This window comes from Condylura cristata, unplaced genomic scaffold (genome assembly GCF_000260355.1).
Source record: "Condylura cristata isolate star-nosed mole 26May11 unplaced genomic scaffold, ConCri1.0 scaffold00005, whole genome shotgun sequence".
NCBI lineage: Eukaryota > Metazoa > Chordata > Mammalia > Eulipotyphla > Talpidae > Condylura > Condylura cristata.
Genome location: NW_004567106.1, coordinates 4,837,819 through 4,857,687, shown reverse-complemented (window position 1 = coordinate 4,857,687; position 19,869 = coordinate 4,837,819). Strand labels below are relative to the sequence as shown.

Sequence of the window (19,869 nt, the reverse complement as noted above, 5' to 3'; positions counted from 1 at the left end):
TGCATATCATGACTTAAAAGACAAATTAATTTCAATGAAGCACATCATCTATTACTTACATTCTCCAACATTATCTTTCAAGGTCAAAGAAAGGAAGAAACTGTAACAGAGTTTTAACATGTTCCCAAAAACCCATTCCCAGCAACGCTACTCAAGGATTACTTCTATGCTCACCAAATAAAGCTCTGGCAGACGTGTACAACCCTACAACCCAAAAGCCTAGCGGCCAATATGAGCAACAGCCATGTTAGGTTTTGTGTCCTGATTATATATTGGTAATTTATTTCACTGTTTCAAAATAACACTTTGCAAAGTGGTACGTATATATCTTCTCTTAAGTATAATAAAATCAGTGTGTTAAATAATTTAAACAGGGATGGCACACAACAGCCCAGAACCTGGACTCTTTTTTTTTTTTAATGCCTATAAGCTATAGTTTTTACATTTTTAAAGGCTTGAAAGTAGAGAAAGAAGAAGGGAAGGAGGGCTAGAAGTGAGGAAAGAGAGCAGAGGGGAGGAGGGGAGAAAAGTTAAAAGCAGAAATACAAAAGAAAATTATTCACTAGAAACAGTACATTGAATGGAAAGTCTAAATTATTTACTGCCAGCCCTTCCTTTACAGAAAAAGTTTGCCAAATCTTATTTTAATATTTATGTACACAGACAGTTTGGCTAGACCATGTAACTATACATATTCATACATATTTATCTATCACTCACATGGTACCAAGGTGATTTCAAGGTGATAAAATGTTAGTATTTCCTCTATTCTTTGCTGTATTTTCTAAAATGAAATTATTCTATTTTGTAACAAGAAACATGGAAACTGTATGTAAGTTCAGCCACCTAGATTTACTGACCCTTTATAAATTTTGCCAGGAATCAGTTTTTTCCCCATTTTCTTTTTGGTAACACTGTGTTATTTTATAGCTGCTTCCCTAAGGATAACTACAACATGGAAAATTCTAAAATATTTCAAAACCCAAAGAGAAAATTAAATATTATTTGTAACCTTAGAACTAAATGACTATAAACAGCAACTATTTTTTAAACCTAATAATTTGCTACAAATAATTCAAGTACTATCTAAATATTCTTATCAACAAAATTCTCTAATGTCCTTTTATTTCATTACATGAATCTACTATCATTTCTTTAATCAGTTGCCCTTTAGACATTACTGTTTGGCTTCTATTTCTAAGTTGCTCCTACTCTAATTTCTAATGATTGCAATAGTGCTAACAAAATACTTGTATGTAAAACTTTTGGACTTCTGCTTCCTTAAATTTCTAGAAGTAGAAGTGAAAGATCAATCAGTATGTATACTTTGTATACATGCATTGCTTATATATAAGCTGAAGTCCAGCAATGCAGTGAAACGTGAGAGTACTTGCGTTTTCCAACACCAGACTTGAATCTGTGGCTGTGGAGGTTTAAACATTTACTTCGAAATGACTGGCTTTTTGTTGTTTGCCTTCTGTCCATCTCAGTCAACTTCCTGTCTACTTCTCCCGTTTTCCTCAATTTCCTTATCCCTATTGGTAGATTTTTTTTTTTATCATATTTGTTATCTACTTTTCTGTCCACACTTACTAGGGAAATGTCAATGGCAAATGAGTGGCTGTGTTAATGTGCTGATAAAAGTATATAAAGAGTAGTGATCCCAATGGTTTGAAATACATGCATACACACACACACACACACACACACACACACACGTATATGTGTGTGTAACAGCAATATTAACTAGTACCAGTGACCAATTACTGGCACCAGTTGTGAGCTAGAGGCTTTGTAAAACAGGAGAGAGCTTTTTTCTTAGGAAGTGCTGAGTAGGAGATACCCAATTAACCAAAAATGTTTTGCCCAGAGTGATGTAGAAGCACACTCTGTTTAGAGCAGGGTCCTCAGCTGGCAGGGCAGGAAGGCTTAGCAGAAGAGGCATGTAAGGTGAAGAGGAGAAACAGGTGCAAAAGGCCATCTTAACAGTCCAGGGCTTTCCGCTGGAAGGTGACTAGACAGACAGTGGAAGGAAGGTGGGGGCAGAGTGGAAGAGTTTGGGTGCCAGATCTGCACAAGGCTTGGAGCCTTGTGAAGTATGAGGTTGGTATCCTGTGAGTAATAAGAATTCCTTGAGGGACTTAAAAAGGAGTCTAGCATTATCTGATCTGCACTTTAGAAAGGCAGATCTGCCCTTTTTAGGACAGAATTAAGGTAGGCAATGCCAGCACCAGGGGGACTTGGCAGGAAAGAGAGAGGTGGAGGGATCTGAGATAGTAACAGAACTTGGGGACTGAGCAAGCTTCTTTTAATCCTCAGACTTGTCTCAGAGGGGATGGTATCAGCCCTAACCCACAGAGACGAGAACACTGAGGCCCTAAGAGTGAATTAAGGCACATAGCTAGAATCAAAACTGACAATGAGGCCTGACTATCTCCCTGGCTAAGCTGCAACCTCTGAGAACCGAGACCCTGGCGCTGCTGGAGGCCGGCATGCCTCAGCCCTATGCTGGCCCACTTGTCTGAGCTCGCATCCCCATGCCTGTCTCACAGACAGAGCAGCAGGTGCAGGTGGGTGAGTAGTAAATGCAACCCTAAACTCCATCCTGCAGAAGAGCAGATCAATGATTTCAAGAGCTCTTTACATTGATAGGTAGTTTCTCGTCCACAAGCACTAATTTGCTTTATCCAACTGTCCCCTTTGCCTTTCCACTTAGGTGTCTAATTATGTGGCGTCTGCAGTGGACACAGACAAAAAGCAACTTCTGATTTTTTTACTCTTTAAACATGATCCATGTTGCTTCAGCTGTCTCTCCTATCTCAGTCACTGTAGCTTCATTTTCCAGTTCCTTGGATATAAAAAGTCACCACTGACTTCTCTCTTTTTCTTACTCTCTCCATTATACTGTCAACAAACACCAAAGGCCAACCCTCAAAATATATCAGAATACAATCATTCCTCACTAGCTTGAGCAGCCTGATCCAAAATGCCATTATTATTGCTGTTGTCATTATTTACTCAAGTAGCTTCCTAAGCAGTGTCCTTTCTATACTGTTCATTTGCTGGTCAGCTCCACACAGCAACTAGAGTCGTCATTTTGGAAATCCAGGATGAGCAAAATCCTCTACTGGCTTCCCATCCTACTCAATTGAAAAGTCAAAGATTTCATAAAACCTATGAGCCCCACAGGATCTACATCACTTCAAAGTACTCCCCTCCTCCACCTTCTGTCTTCTATCTCCCCCAGCGATGCTGATATCCTTTACATTTCTCAAAGACATACCAATCACACACTGACTCAGGGACCTCTCACTGGCTGGCACCGTGGACACCCCCTGCACAGCTGTGTGACTTCCCCCACTCAGATGACAGACCAGTTATGACACACACTTTCCCTATTAAGCAGTGTCTCCCCTCACCTCTTTTCCATTTTAACTTTCTCCTGCTGAATCATTTCCAGTGGTATTTATGACCATTCACATGCTAGGTTTACTTATATGTTTAATGCTTGCCACCTTCCCTCACTAAAATGTAAATTCACCAAGGGAGAGGATTCATTCAATTATTTGTGTGTCTGTGATACTAGAACACTGCCTGGCATGCTATTTTTCAGGTAAGTAAATAAATTAAGTGGCTAGCTCTAATTGCACACTTCACTACAGTTTGGAGCAGTTTCACTCCAACAAATTGCTTTCTACCTGAGAGAGTATGTCTTATCTCCTCTAGCCTTAAACACAGGAAATTTCTTATCAGATATGTGTTCAACATATTGCTGACTGAATTTGAAGAGGTATTCCCAATGAAATGAAACATTTCTAAGTCGGATCATTATTTGAGCAGAGTGAAACTATATCCGTTTCTTATGGTTGCTGTAACAACCAAATTTATACCACAAATTTGATGGTATAAAAACCAGAAACTTATATTCTTATTTCTCAGCAGGTGGTAACTCTGAAGTCAGTTTCCCTGGGCCTAAGTCCCAGTGCTGGATGGCTGTAGTGCTCAGGGGTGACTGTCTTCCTGGCTTCCTCTAGCTATGGTGGCTGCCAGCATTTCCTGGACACACCTCTCCAACTGCTGCCTCCCTGGTCACCCTGCCTTCCCCTAGCACAAAGCAGTACTCCCCCATATGGATGCATGGAGTCAGAGCCCACCCAGGTAATACAGCATAATCTCCCCATCTCAACATACTGAATTAGTCACATTCCTTGCCAGTCCTTGAGACATACAAAGAAACATTTACGGCTGCTGAAATTGGGACCTGCCATGTTTGGAGGACATTACTCAGTCAAATAGAGAAAGTATTCCTTGTGGTAATCAGTGAACTTCTTATGGTTCTCTACAGGCAAATTCTCCTTTTCTTTCACCAGAAGAAAATAAAAAAGTCACAACTTCAAAACAAAGAAAAAAGCTACCAGTCTATTTAAGAAATTAAAAAAAAAAATCAAGAATGTAGGTTTATTGGCTGAGTAACCACACAAGGGAGAGGAGATGGGAGAGTCACTGTGTGTGACTCCACATACTGTAAACAGTTGGGTTCTTTTTTAAAATTTTATTTTATTTTTTTATTTAGAAGAATTGGGATGTAGGCCACAGATCCCAGGGAGGGGGTGAGAGGAGTCACGCTAGACAAAGTGGGGAGCAGAACAGGGGGATCTACTGAAATACACTGCTGAAGGGAGCAGCAGGTAAGAAGGGGTGAACTTAGGCCTTAGAGGTGACAGCACTGAGACATGACTCTTCAGCCTACATGGAGGCCCCAACTGTGTTCACTGAAAACACACGAAAACAACTATCTTATGTTCAATTAAAAAAAGGGGGAAAAAAGAACCTGCATCATATCAGCTTTAAGCACCCAGACAGAGGACCTTATCTCAAGTAAAGGACATAATGCTTGGTTAGTAACAATTATAGCATTAATGACTTAAATGCTGCCCTTATCCAAAGAAGAGTCACACTTACATAGGCATGCCTCTTTCATGACTTTCCTAAAATTTTATGGCAAAGAAATTACAGGTATTTATTAGGTACTTATAGTATGTTAAATGCTATGCTAAGCTCTTCATAAGCATTACCTCATTTAATTCTCCTAAAAGTTATAGTATGAGAACAGCTAATATTCCCATTTTTCAGATAAGTAAAGCAAGGATCAGAGAGGGTCACACAACAACAATGCAAAGTTACAGCTGATTTCAGGTCATCCGGCTCCTTCCACTAGACTGTTGATGAGATACTTAAACTATTTTTGACTCACTAGTTTTTAGGATTGCTTTTGTTTAGATTAAGCTGCTTTATTTTGAAGGGAAACAAACAACTTTTGGTTCTGAAGTATATAAAATGAGATCAGCACTGGCAGGTATGAAATGATTATGAATGACCTTTGGTTCCCCTTGGTAGTACAGCTAAATTTCATTTACTGGAGCAAAAAAAGGGCAGACAATTATATACCACAAGATATTCCCAAATCTTATTGTAAGTCTGGTCCTGTACCCTGTCAAACTAATACCATGCATGTAGGATGTTTTAGTTGTAACTTTTTTTTTTGACAAACCAATAAAACTAACATGTTCTATAAATAGCCAAGGTCAACTAGGTTATGGGAATTCAAAGATCAAAAAAGGTATCATGAATGCAGAGAAGTGCATGATTTGTTTTCATAGCTTAGAGAAGAGTGGATCTTTGAAACATATGCATATGAGCGGTAGGTAGACAGTATTCAGGTGAAAAACATTGTGATTCTGAGAAGCCACGCAAGAACTCATATTCTCCACACTATCCTCAGTGGATCTATGGTGACATGGGCTCATTAAAAAGACAAGCAAAACCACCTTGACAGAAGTCCCCCAGCCAATAATCAGTGTCACACTGTCCTTCCAGCAGAGGCTGCAGGGATACATATCTGGGCGAAGACTTATATCATCTCGGGGCACGTTGGTGATTCTTTGCTTTGAGGTGATGTCAAAAATCTTCACACCCTGGAAAATAAAATAGCATTAAACATCCTCTACTTGGGAGAAGGAGAGTAAAGGAAAATCTATTAACAGTCAGCTGCTACCCACTACTGATAACCAACACTACAAAATTGGGTGAAGAAAAATGCTCTGCTTCACACAAACCCATGAGAACCCCAAACAAAAGAAACCCCCATCCTCCTTTTTTAGCGAAAGACATTTTTTTAGTGGCTGACTCATATCTAACACAAAATAAAAGGTATTGCTATCAAGAGCTGTGTTTCCAAAATGACAGACAAGTAACATTTCTAATTGTATTGTTCCATCACATAAAAGAAGTTTGATTTTTAGAAGTGCTTTGAATCTGAAAAACTACTATGTAAAGAAAACTACACCTGACATTTTAGAGTACTCAAATGGAAACTTCAAGTGGTCGTTACCTAAAAATAAACTGGAGGCCACAGGCTTGTTTACCTTTATTGAGCCAAGAGAAGGAAGAAAAATCCTGAAAAGCAAGGTAGATTCTGGGAGATTTCTAGCACATAAAATGGAATAGACCTGACTAACTATATTATACCTTGAAATTCCAAAAAGATATGCCTCATGTCAAAAACTTTTAAAACTTCCTACTCACCCTAACTCATATTGAGTCAATTTTAAATAAGTGTAGCCTCAAAAATTATTATCCACTTCTTAAAAAGCAACCCCATTTTTGCCTGTGATTATACTGGGAGTAAAAGAGAAATCAGCAATATTCTGTACTTGTTTCAATATCAACTGTTACTTGCCTCTGGCTAATAGGCAAATAGTATTTTCAAGACCACATTCCCAATACAGCCCTTCAATTATTAAGATGCCTTTTCATTTTCTTGGCTATTCTCCATGCCTCAGGTTTCTTTCCCTAAGATAGAGTCCACAATATGTTGGGAATTACTCTTAAATGAAAGCCGAAAGAAATCTAATTTCTTTAAGCTTACAGGTATATCAATCGCAATTTGTATCTTTCAGAAATGACCACCATTGTGAGTTGCATCTCTCTCTGTGCTACAATTCACTCAGTTGACCACATTTCTGGCTCTGAAGAACCACTAAGAAAATGGAAGAAGCGTTTTACCATGTTATTGGCCCAAGCAATCAGATGGCCTCTCCACTTCACACTCCGAATGTTCCCTTCCCCTTCATGCAGAACAGAAGACTTCCATCGGCTCATCCAAGACCGTTCAAATAGCAGCAACTAAGGACAAAGATCATAAAAAAATTTAGATGGCAAAGCATATATTAGATTCCTTATTTACTACTCTGGACTGTTAACTGACCAAATAACATACAAGCCATTCTCATCTTTTATGCAGACTTACAGTAGCATTAAATGTGCATTTTTGAAAGCATTTACACTACATCTTATTGTGCCTAGGGCACTGCTTAAAATGGATTCGAGTGTTGATGTTCTTACAAATTCTAGCCACAGGATGGCACCAAAATACCAAAATTCACGGAAAAGACCCTCCATTAGTCAGTGATTAGTACCACAGAAAGTTCTTTGAATGATTGCTAGGAATTAATTTTTTAAAATCAGAAACTCAAACCTTATAATTTTTTTCCCTGAAAATAACATGCAAGTCACAGATTAAATGCAATCACTGGAAGTATTTTGCTTTTCATTTAACACAGGAAAAAAAAATGTAACAAAGACATCTACACCTGAACAATAATTCATATCAGAAAAATAACAGAAATTTGCTTTAGGATTAAACTTCCTTAAAAACCTCATAATAGTTATGGTCTTTATTTTAAAGGGAAGAATCTATAATAAAAAATTTGGAAAATTTTATGACTAAATATATAACTGGTTAAGATGGAATACTATTAATTCATGCAAGATTAAGGTCACAATGAAATATTTTTTTTACTATATTCAATTTAAATCATTTAATAAATACAATATAACTTCACATATGTAATTTATAATTCATATGAAACTTAAAATTTGTAACTTTAGACATGAATCATTAAATTTACCTTTGAAAACAAATGTTGTTGAAAGACTCTATAACAGAATTTTAAAAGTTCTGGAAAATTTTTGGAATGCATTACAGTCAACTTCAGTTTACTTTTAGCCTATTTGCTCTCCTCCCAACCCCAAAAGAGGAAAAAAGAAGAGGAAAGAGAATTCACATTTTATTTAAAAATGTTAATGTAGCTTTCTTAATAGCTGAGGTCCTATAATTAAAACAATAAAGAAAAAAAAAATCCTAACATTAAATATGTCCATCTTCACTAGTCAGTTCAGTATGGTCCCTTTAAAATGCCATATGACTTAAGTTCTCAATTTCCTAGAAGTAAGGTTACCTCACATCAATGGCAAAAAAGAAAAGGGCTTTTACTGAACATATGAAGTTCTGTCTTTCCATTAGACAGATACAGGAAATCATCTGTACTTTCAACAACCTTATAACCCATTTTGTCCTCTCTAGCTCTGGTGTTAAGTAAGAAATCACCACCACTAGGTTGACCTGTCCCCAATTAAAGTCTTTTAGCTATGTCTTCTGTCTGTACTTCAAACTCTCTCTCTGTCATCATATAAAGAACAGAGCTGGGTACTTGGGCTTCCTGGGTGGCACAGGGGTTGTCTCAGTGCTATCACCACAAGGGCTTGAGTTTGATCCTGACCCCAACCAGGGAGCTGACCCATATAGCATAGCAGAACTGTTCTCCTGCCTCGCCCACTGCTCCCCTTAGCAGTGTATTTTAGTCAACTCAGCTGTTCTGCTCCCCAAAGGTACAAAATATCTGTATCCTTGGCCTATCCCAGTTCTTCTATGAAAAAATAAATAAATCTTAAAAAAAAAAGTAAGGCTAGGTACTTTAAAGAAAATTACATTAAACATGCAGAATATCTGCCTTCCATCCTGTGACCTGGATGGGGTGGGCGGAGGTAATCTGAGAAGTAAGCTGCCTGGGATGCGCCCCTCCAGTCACTGCTTGAAGGAATGATTGGCTGGAGGGCCTCAAGGAAAGTGCAGTGGAGAGCGGCTTCAGGTGCTTCTCCCTACTAATCCCCACCCAGAAATCACCAGTGTCATATTCAAGGAGAAATGCAATTTACCTATATTAGAAACATTAAGTACACTTTAAATTTACAATAAAAAATTCTGGGAAATGATAGCAACAGAACCCCAGTGAATGCCATGATTCAGTTTGTTTTAAGAATAAGCCTGCCTGGGTAGCTGTTTGGGTAGACACCTGAATGCCAAACACCCATCACTCAGGCAATATAGACTAGAGGGGAGGAGTCAAGGGGAGATCATCGTGCCAGGACCACAGACTGTGACCGCCCCCCCCCCCCGACACATGACTGGAAATACCCAGTCCACTATTCCTGAACACACAGATTGGAAGGGAAGCAGGTGCGCTAGCAGCAGAAGGGGCACCACCAAAGCACTCATGAGCAGTGTCCTAGTAAATTCTTGAAGTGAGCCTTTCCAAAAATCCAGCGTCCCCCCCACCTTTTTTTTCTGATTATTTACACTCCCGCTATGAGTGAAACCATCCAGTATTTAAGCAATTGCAATAAAGTAAAAACAAAAATCAACATATAATAAACCAGAGACATTCTTCAGGGCAGAGGAAAGAGCACATGGGATGATGGTGACGGTACCTAGGTGAAGTGGTGGTGGGAAGTTCACAGGGAATATAGCCAAAATGAAAAAATGTGCAAAATGAAGAATGATGTAAAAAATAATATGCATATATAAAAAATAAAATATTAAAAATCCAGCATTCCCCTGCTGCATCAAGGAATACATGCTTTCATTTTCTCAGTAGACACTTGTGTTCCAATTTAGGCAAACATGAAACTTTTGTAAAACTTCTCTGGCTATTGCAAAGACTGAAGGATTTGGATTAGTTCTTAACAAAATGTATGGCAAAGTCACAGTAATTTTAATTCTGAATTCTGAATATGGATTTCTTCCAATAAATATGGACCCAATAAAACAAATCAAAAACAGTAACAGTGAAAAATTCAACATTTGAAAAAATAATATTTATCCAGGGAAAAAGAAAAATCTCTCACTCTCTCACTCCCAATTACATATATAAGAGATATTCCATGAAACAAAGAAGAACTTTAAAAGTAATTCTTGTTTTTCTCAGGTGACAAGGAAATTAAGCAAGAAATTAATAATTAAGGATAAGACAACCAAAACTGAAGTAAAAAATACTGCCTATCAAACTACACTTTGGAACTTTGAAAATAAGAATACAAACACTACAAACCTAAACTTTAGGGGCTGCAATCAAAACTATAATGCAGGGAAAGTGCACTGTTCTAAAAGTTAATGATGAATAAAAACACATGTGAATGTAATAGCTACTGAAAAAAAAGAAAAATACTTTAAGAAAATAAAAGGAGAAAGGAATAATTGGAAAGATATATGATGTTTCTGGATAATAAGACTCAAAATCTTATATAACAGTGAAATTTTCACTCACAAAGTTAACCTATGATTTTAATGCAAGCCCAAGAAAACCCCAAAGGAATTATTTCTACAACTTCCAAATGCTATAAATTCATGTGAAAATATGTGAGAATAACAGGAATTAAGGGAGAATAATGGGGTGTGCGTATTGTCTGTGGATTTACACTGCCAAGCAGTAAAACATGGTCCTAGAATTGACAGATAACAGGAACAGAAAAGAATGAACTGACAAAGATGTATCATAATGATAAGGTCAGACATGAGGAGGGCTAGGGTGCTATAAGATACCCTCAAACTACTGAGCAGAAGTCCTACCATCATTCTGGAGGGTCATTTAACATATGGACTGAGAGCTTTAAAAATGACCCCAGAAATCCATGTCTAGAGATTTATTCTAAGAAGTGATCACATAATTAAGCAAAGATATATGCAAAGTTATTTAGAGGTTAAACAGTATCAAAAATTTACCAGAATTTAAGAGAAGGAAAGGAGTATTGAATATTAACTCACATAAATTCTAAAAAAAAAAAACAAAACTCCTTTAGAAAACTTATAAATCTTATGAAATTCTAAAGAAGATCCAAACTCACTCCAACTAACCCTCCTTTTGTGGGGTGCTTCAGGAAGGAAGCTGAGAGGGGCTAAACCCTCGGCTCCCTTTGGTACTGCAGTTTCAAGGGAAACTTCCAGCAAAAGGTAGGAAAAGGGGAGACTTCTGAATTTAGTCTCCCTCAGTGTTGATTTAGTTTCCCAAGTTCTGTTAGAATAACTGTGTGCATCCTGATCTGATGAAATCAAAGGAGCAAAGGAGCATCTCCCTTAATGATATTTTTTATAGTATAGTCAATAACTTCTATAAATGAAGCTAAATTTAATGAACCTACAATTTTATGGACAAAAAATAACAAATGATTTGTAAATAGTCATATATATTAGGAAGGTTCATCATTCAAAATTCTTTCTCCTCTAATTTCTTGACTCTGTAATGTTTTAAGGCCAGGCTGGTTCTATCACAGGTTAATGAGTACCATTTTATTTTCATTGAAATTCATCTCCCAAACAGATTGTAAATGCACTGGGAAAAGAAACCACATCTTACACTCTGCTAGAACACAAAGCATAATAAATATTAGATAATGAGTAGGATTTCCTCTGTCTACTAGTCTTATTCTTTCCTTCAAGGTCCATAGAATGTGCCTGCTGTATTAGCTACTAAATAGCTAAAGGAGCTATGTAATTTCCCCAAACCTTTAGATATTCAGTCCATTTTTAGTTAATGAAATCCTGTTTTTGGATACCCTGGAGTCTGCACTAATCCCAAAAATGTAAAAGGAAGAACTCCATAGCAGAGTCATGCATTCAACATCTGCACTTGGAGAAAGAGCTCATGTATACTAATTCCATGTCCTACTCATAAAAACATTGGTCTAGGGTCCTCCCTTGTGGCACAAAGGCTGAATTCTCAGCATTATGAAGCTATCCGCAGCCACTGTAGCATATGTTCAATCCCCAGCCAGGGAGCTGACCCACATGATGGCACGGCAGACCCCTCCTGTCTTACCTGCTGCTCTCTTCAGCAGTGGATTTCAGATCTGCCTATTCTGTTCCCCACTTTGTCTCTGGTGAATCCTTTCTTCTCCCCACACCTCTGGCCTATACATCAGCTCTTGTTTGCATAAATAAATAAATCTTAAAACAACAACAATAACACTGGTTTTTTTTTTTTTTTTTTTTTTTTTACTCAACACCAGGAGATATAATTAATGCACAACTCGTCAAAAATTTGAGAACTACTTCAAAGGTTAGTCTTCTCCTACTCAGTTTGGGTCACCAAATTCATTTATCTTATTCAGTTCCTGTATTTAGGGGTGCAGATTAACTTTGTATTTGACTTCACAGTGAGTGTGTGAAATGTCTGTGGGTCTGCAGAAGGCGCTCCTCATTGTCACAGTGGCCCCTTCTCCACCATCTCGCATCTGACCTATTTCGTTCCTTTCTGTTACCTGCTTGGATCCTTAAAACATTTACTTCTGCCTTTCCTCTCCACTCTACTTTTTTCTTTATGCAAGAGTCCTAGTTTTCACTCCACACCTAGTATAAAACCTTAAAGGTCAGTTAATTATGGAATCATTCCTGTTACTGTCCTCTGAAGCTTTCCAAGTAAAAAAACTATGCTCTACATATAAGATTCAATTTCTAACATTCTGTAGGACAGTCTTTCAAATAACAGGGTGAAGAACCCAACAATTTTCTTTCTCTTTTTTTTAATCCTCATCTATGGTAATTTCAGCAGAAACACATTCCTATGCTAAGGCAAGTACTGTTTTAGTTACTTAAGATAAAATGCTTTTCTTACATTCTATGCTAATTTAACTACCACAAAAGTAGCTGCCTGTATTTCCCTGACATTGAATAAAATCCATTTCTTTTTCTTTCAGTCATAAAACTGCCTAGAGACCTACTGAGCACGAATGTTCTACAAAGCATTTTAGAGGGTAAGTCATTGAGTGAACTACCCTTAAAAGCAGCTGGTTAATTTATTTGGTTCATCTTCCACATCCTGTAATATTGAATTGTCATTATCACAATACTGAGAGCAATTTAAGCTCAATGGGAGCTAAGTACATAGAGAAGAAAAACTGTTTCCAAAAGGTCTATTTTTTTGTTGAAGAAAGAATTTTAGGGCTTTATTTCCCATAAATCCACATTCTGGCAGTCAGCACTCTCAGTACTTATATTTCAATAGAAGCCCTCACATCCTCAGCAATATACTTTATTCTCCTATGTTTTGTGCTGATAAATCTATCCAGTACTCTCCTACATTATAGTGTGGTGAGGATGCACACCCCAGAATCTCCCACACATGTGGAGGGATTCCTACAAAGCTGTAATAAGGCTGCCGGTTCTGGACCCATAATACCGGTCACTACATCACCCACTCTCACACTGGGAAGGGAGCACAATTGGTCCCTTTTTAATCATCTTGTGATCTTTCAACTATATAAATCACTTGACTCCTTCAGGCTTCTTAAACACCAGTAACACTGCTTGCTCTGAGGCAGACAACATAGGAGCAGAGCCTGAGCTAGGACGTAAGTCCATGGAAAAGTCTCAGCTACCAGTATGTACCTACAGGAAGGACATGGGGGCTGGGAGACAAAGACATACCACAGGTCGCACAAAGACATACCACTCCCTCCGAGATGACCTTGCAGCTAGATTATAAGAGAGAGAAATAAGGAAAGTAAAACTCAGCAAATTAGAATACACAAAATGAGACTGTAACAGTAAATACAGACAAAGGTATAATAATGAGGAAGGCTATGATAGAAGGATTTAAAATTCTATGACTATAAAAGTATTAGGAATGAATTTAAAATTTCAGAAGGAAGGAGCCGCTTCAGTATGAGTTAGATCCCCAGCCCTGGAAGTGACCCACATGGCGCGGCAGACCTCTCCTGTCTCACCCGCTGCTCCCCTCAGCAGTGTACTTTGTCAATCTGCATGTTTTGCTTCCCACTCTGTCTTTGGTAAATCCTCTCACTGCCCCTGCACTTCTAGCCTGCACCCCAATTCTATATGCATAAGTAAATAAATCTTTAAAAAAAATGGAGGCAAGTGAGAAAGACACTAGCGAGCATGGAGAGGACAGGTTGGTGGGTGGCTGTTAATAGTTAGGTCCTGAGTCTTGACAATGGGTGAATGAGAAAACCCCAGTGAAGCAGGCAGGACTTTATCTTGCTTTCTGCTTCGGCTCAGTACCAACGTTTAAAACACGATGTTTTTCTAAACACCACCAATTGTCTTACTGCCACCATGAAGAGAGAACATAAAACAGAGAAAGTAAAAGGGAATTTCCCAAATATAGTATTGTTTCAAATTCAGTGGTTATTTTTTGTACAGTCTCCTTTCCCTAAAGGTCACTTGACATGTTTAAAAGCAGTTAAATATGAACAAATACTCCACTACAGACACTCTGTACACACAGAATTTCCACAGCCTGCTTGGTAAGTCATTTGATCTCAAGCAATATTGGAGTAAACACAACTGTAGTGTAACAGATATTTTTGGACAACTCCTTGAAGTTATCTAATCCTGTGAATAGTTGTAGCCAGAATACCAGGTTTGAGATTTAAAAACATATTACAACCTTAAATCATATGGAAGGTTAACTGGCAATTTAGTAACTAAAAAATCTAAGCTGTGAATTAAGTGTGAATCAAAAATGCTAAATACAAGAGCTGCCACTCAGAAGCAGCTTCTTTGATCTCATAGAACTGGAGAAGACAGACACCTACCCATCTACCCTGTGGGTAGCAGCAGGTGAGCTGGGCTCCTATTTAAACTGGCCATCTCAATTTCTGCATCTGCAAACTCAAAATTGCTAATGTGATTTCCAAAATGAAGGGAACATTTTAAAATTAATTTTGCCACTAACAAAAAAAAAAAAAAAGAAAGAAAGAAAAACCCGAAATACTCTCATCATGGATCCCACAGACTCAACCTATTTGTTCATATCAAACACCTTGGCACACTTTTCAGTTTGCAGTTGTCTGACGACATGTCTCCCAGGGCTGGGTTCAAGGTCTGACCCTTTCATCAATAGAGAAAAACATAAAAGTCATTCGCTAGGTGATGACCACTGAATTAATGATCTGTGGAATGAACAATTATTTCTAATTTTAAATGCACATAACCACAGATATAGGTGACTGGAGAGAGATGTTTGCATAGTGAGCATATGAAGGAGAAATACAAACTGCTAAGTGTTGACTAACAGAGTCACCTGAACACACAGGCATAACTACAGGAACGTCATGTAAAATTCAAAGTAAAGCAAAAGGAGGGAAAGAAAAACAAAGCCCAAGACATGATTCACAGAAACCAAGTCAAAATAAACTGCCTTTCCCCAGCATGGGCCGCCCTTGCCTCAAGACCTGTGCACCCTCAGGCCTGTGCACCCTCAGGCCTGTGCACCCTCAGGCCTGCTGGCTTGGGGTAGACACACAGACACATATACGTACCCGTCCTCTTTTCTACACACTTCAGCATCTACTTGAAAGTCTCATTATGACTCCTATATAATGCTTCCCTGGGAACAAGAATAATTATTCCAGGTTTAGCCAAAATTGGAGAAAAGGCTGCAGGCTATTCAGTAAGCAGCAATAATTTGTGCTCCAACTGACAATAAATATCAAATGGACAGTCTTCATTGTTCTGACTTCTATGGTAATATTAAAAGCTGCCCCGAGCAAAGAACACAATCAGACAAATCACAAAGGAAGATATATAAGTGGCCGGTAAATAAAAATCTTCAAAATCACTAATAATTCACAGAAGTAACAAAATAGAATAATGGAGTATCTTTCTTTGTGTATCAATTTGCAAAGAGGATGTGGAAAAACAGGCTACTGGTATGTTTGCTTATAAAACTGTACTTGGCAATACGTACCAAAAGTCTAAAAAATAATGATCATCTTTGACTTAGGAATCCTAATCTTAGGTATCAGTACAGGAAAACACTCAGAAGTGCAGTCAAAAGTTCATATTCAAAGACTTTCAGCTTTTCATGGCATGATTTATGATAGCCAAAAACGGGTCCAATGTTAGAGAATCGTTTAGAAAAATCAAACACATCCCTAGGATGGAATATTATACAAAGAAATATGTGGTAAATGGACTTCAAAAAGTAGGGAATTTCATATGATTCACAATGTTAAGTTAAAAAGATGCAAAACACTTGACTATATTTTTAATTTGTGTATTTTAATTACTATAAAAGTAATGTATGTTTACTACAAAAGAGAGAAAAATAAAAGCCACTGAAGGCAAGATAAAACACTTACAATGTTGCCCATATGTTGCTAACAAACTGTTTTTGTTAATAATTTGGTATGTAGCCTTCCATGAATATAGCTACCTACATACAATTCTACAAACAGCAACAAAAAAACCAGACCATCTATATTTTTTAACAAAGTACCTCAATTGGTGCAACTGAACAAAAGTTGGGTATTTTATATGTTGTAAAATGAAAGAAAAGCTGACAAGCAGGAGCTGGCCTGGCGCTCACTATTGGGCCTTGGTATTCCCTGGGTGTATATCAACAATTTCACAGAACACCAACGTCAGACAAGGTTGTGACCATGAAGGATCAGAACAAAACAAGACCACTGCATAACCGTATGTGAATGCAGAAAAAATGAGAACATTTTCCAGGCCTCATAATGACTAAACATCCTCCATCCAGCTAACATGAGAGACTGCTGCTTCTCTACCATTTATGTCTTTAACCTTGATCTGGTCTTTCCTCCTTCTAGATAAGATTTATCAAGATACCCAATGGTAGAATTACTCTTGCTTCCTGACAGCATCCAATCTAGAGAAAACCCTTTTGCTTAAATCCTCCCCAAACCACCTCTCACCAGCCTGCCACACAATACCCCCCCCCCATCTCACTTAGCATGGGGTTGTTTGTGGTGACCCCTGACATCACTGCAGGACACTGACATAGATATTCACTGTTGGTAAACATTCAGTTTGTTCTACTCATCACTGGTGCAAATATCAAAGAGGAATGTAAACTGAAAGTGAATTACAAAATTAAAAGGAAACAAAGAATGGGAGGAGTGGGGTAACATCTAAGATATTAAATAAATAAAGGATTGTGAAATGACCCCATGGACAGGGGGACAGACAGATACACAGACACACACACACACTCTTTTTCCTCTCATGCGATATGGAAAACCTTTTTCCCTATCAAATCGCTGATCTGATTAATGGACTTAATGACTAACTGCTTTTCACCAATAGCAATTTACCTGCCTGCTTTTGGAAATGTCCTACCATTCCTGAAATTTGGCTGCTATGTAGGCACAGTTTTACATATGAATCCAAACATAAAGTTGTGTTCAAGAATGCAGATATAAGGTTTATATGCTGTAAAATAACTGTAATTTAGTTTGTACTAGTAATGCTAATGTAAAATGGTTGTGAACGTGACTTCTAGCTTTATAGTCTTATGTTTAAAAAGGAGAAAAGTTTTTCAGTGGTAATGACAGTATTTAACATAGGGGGAGGGGGAAGGTTGGCGGAGGAGGAGGGAGGGGAGAGAGTGAACGTGTGTGCCAGAGCCTCCCAGTGTTAATGGCAGCCAATTGGTACTGCATTCCACCAGGAAACATGATGAGCGTTCTGATCTTGGCAATGATCCCTTCAGACATTAACTATTCAAAATACTTAATAATTACAGTGCTCTCAATATGCAAAAGAAGATATTTTCAAAGGATAGTCTGATTGCTCAAGGAAGAAAGATGGTAGGTTTAACATCAGAATTGAGTGGGAGTGGGGAAGCTACAAACAAGATGCAAATATTACATATGGAAACTTAACAGAACTTACTAAAGAAAAAAGCCTTCTCAACAGACTTTTGAAGGATATGAAACAAGAAAGGATGAGTGAAGAAAATGAAGTTGCCAGGGATCCACCGCAGAATGACAGTCTTACATACTGACAAAAAAGCAGCAATAAGGTTTGAGCCAAATAAAACTTAATTTTGAAAAAAATGGAAAATGCCTGTGTTTGAGGTTGGATATGATCTCTATTTGATGTCCTGGGTTTCTGTTTCATCTCAGTGAGTTTAGCACTTACAAAAAAATCCACCAAAACATACTTTTACAATATATCTATTTTAAACTTGGCATTACCATATGTAAAAAACATTAGCTAAGGTTGCATTTGTGTTTTCCTTCCTATTAATTGGTGACTTTTTAATCAATTTTAGCATGTTTACAAAATGAAATGAAGTTCTATTCTAGGAGTGGAAATATAATTTATAACAACAGTACCTAAAAGAAATGAAGGTACTCATTTACAATGGTTCAACATGCAACCATTATGACATAATCAATTAGATGTCCATGGAGTAATGTACCAGGAATCGTCTTCATGCAGAACACGACCTAAGACTTCGTATCTGACCACCTGCAGCAATATTCCCCTGAGATCCACTGGACAGCAGCCTGAGAGGGTTCAAATCCCTCTGAACCCATGCACCTCAGCTCCAATCTGACCAGAAAGGAGCAAGCAGTCAAGGAAGTACACCTCTACATGTCATGGTTTGTGGTCACAGTTTACTAGGATGTCTGGATTTTAAAAGATTTGCACTACAAAAAGCTGCTCTATTAAATCCTCTTCCAAAAAGGATTTAAAATTCCATTTATTATTTGCAAAGCAACTCTGGAAACTTACAGAAGTTACTTGATGTTATCGCCTCTGTCTTTCAGTAGAAAGACTTTGCTAGGAGTCTTCAGCCTGAACAGTGAAGCACTTACCCTCATTTCATTCAAACAGCTTCTCTCCTCATTTGCTGACTGACATTTTTTAGCTTACAAAGCGACCCATCCCAGTGGTCAGGTCTGTTTCTCTATCCCAACACGACACCAAACAGCTGACTATCTAGTTTCTAAAACTGAACTCTACAGCAAACAGCCTCGTGACAATTTAGTAATTTGTCAAAGTAGTAGATCTGGTTACTATGAAGTGTATTTTAGTGTTAGAATTTGTGATACTCAAGAGGTTATACTTAAAAAAAAATCCAATAGTTCACATGTTGAAAGCTCTCTCAATGGCACCTTTAAAGGATGTGCTTTCCCTCTCTCTCTTTTTTTTAAACATGGAAACAAAACAGAATTTAGAATAAGCTTTTTATGCTCATGTGTCAAGCAGTAGAGTCCATAAATCCAGCTATGGCATTCAACTACTAAGAACTTACCTTGAAAACCTAAAATAAAAGTTTATGCCAGACAGAACTATCGCCTCCTCTTCCTAGATACTGATGGGTAAAGAGCTATCTCTCAAGACCTCAGAAGCTAGAGACATAAAAAGGAAATAAACAAATGTGTCAAACTACTATCTCAGGATTTTTCTGCTAAGATGCTGTTTCACAAGGCTATACTGAAATGTGCTCTAATTATTTTTTGAAAATGTCAATATAGGAATCTAAAATTTTAATATAATCAAAACAACTAAAATCTCTTTCAAATATTCTTATAAAATGACATCATCAAGATCTCCTTATAGGTCTTCTGTTTTTCCTATTTTGCTTCTCTAATCTTTAGTTACTTGAACCATTGGGCATAAAATTTGGCATGTAATTCTAAGATTCATTTAGGTATCAAACTAAGGAAGAGCAGTATTCTTAATGATTAATTAAGAATGTCACTTGTAATAAGAAATGCAAATCAAAACCACAACGAGATACCATCTCACACCAGTGAGAATGGCACATATTAAAAAAAACTAGCAACAGGCCCTCCCTGGTGGCGCAGCGGGTTAAAGCACAGCACTGAGAATCTAAAGCCTCTTCCACATGAGTTAGATTCCCGCCTGCCCCGGAGGTGACCACATGGCGTGGCAGACCCTCCTGACCCGCC

At 37.8% G+C, this 19,869-nt stretch overlaps 1 protein-coding gene across 1 annotated transcript in view; it reads right to left on the bottom strand.

The window, feature by feature from the left end:
- The window catches only part of VPS41 (vacuolar protein sorting 41 homolog (S. cerevisiae)), a 186,294-nt gene that overhangs the window by 66,186 nt on the left and 100,239 nt on the right, over positions 1-19,869 (bottom strand). Inside the window, exons 8-9 of the mRNA XM_012720747.1 lie at positions 7,066-7,185; positions 5,829-5,975 (exon numbers count right to left, since the gene is read on the bottom strand). Coding sequence (XP_012576201.1) covers positions 5,829-5,975; positions 7,066-7,185 — 267 coding nt within the window. The remainder of the gene's footprint in view (positions 1-5,828; positions 5,976-7,065; positions 7,186-19,869) is intronic.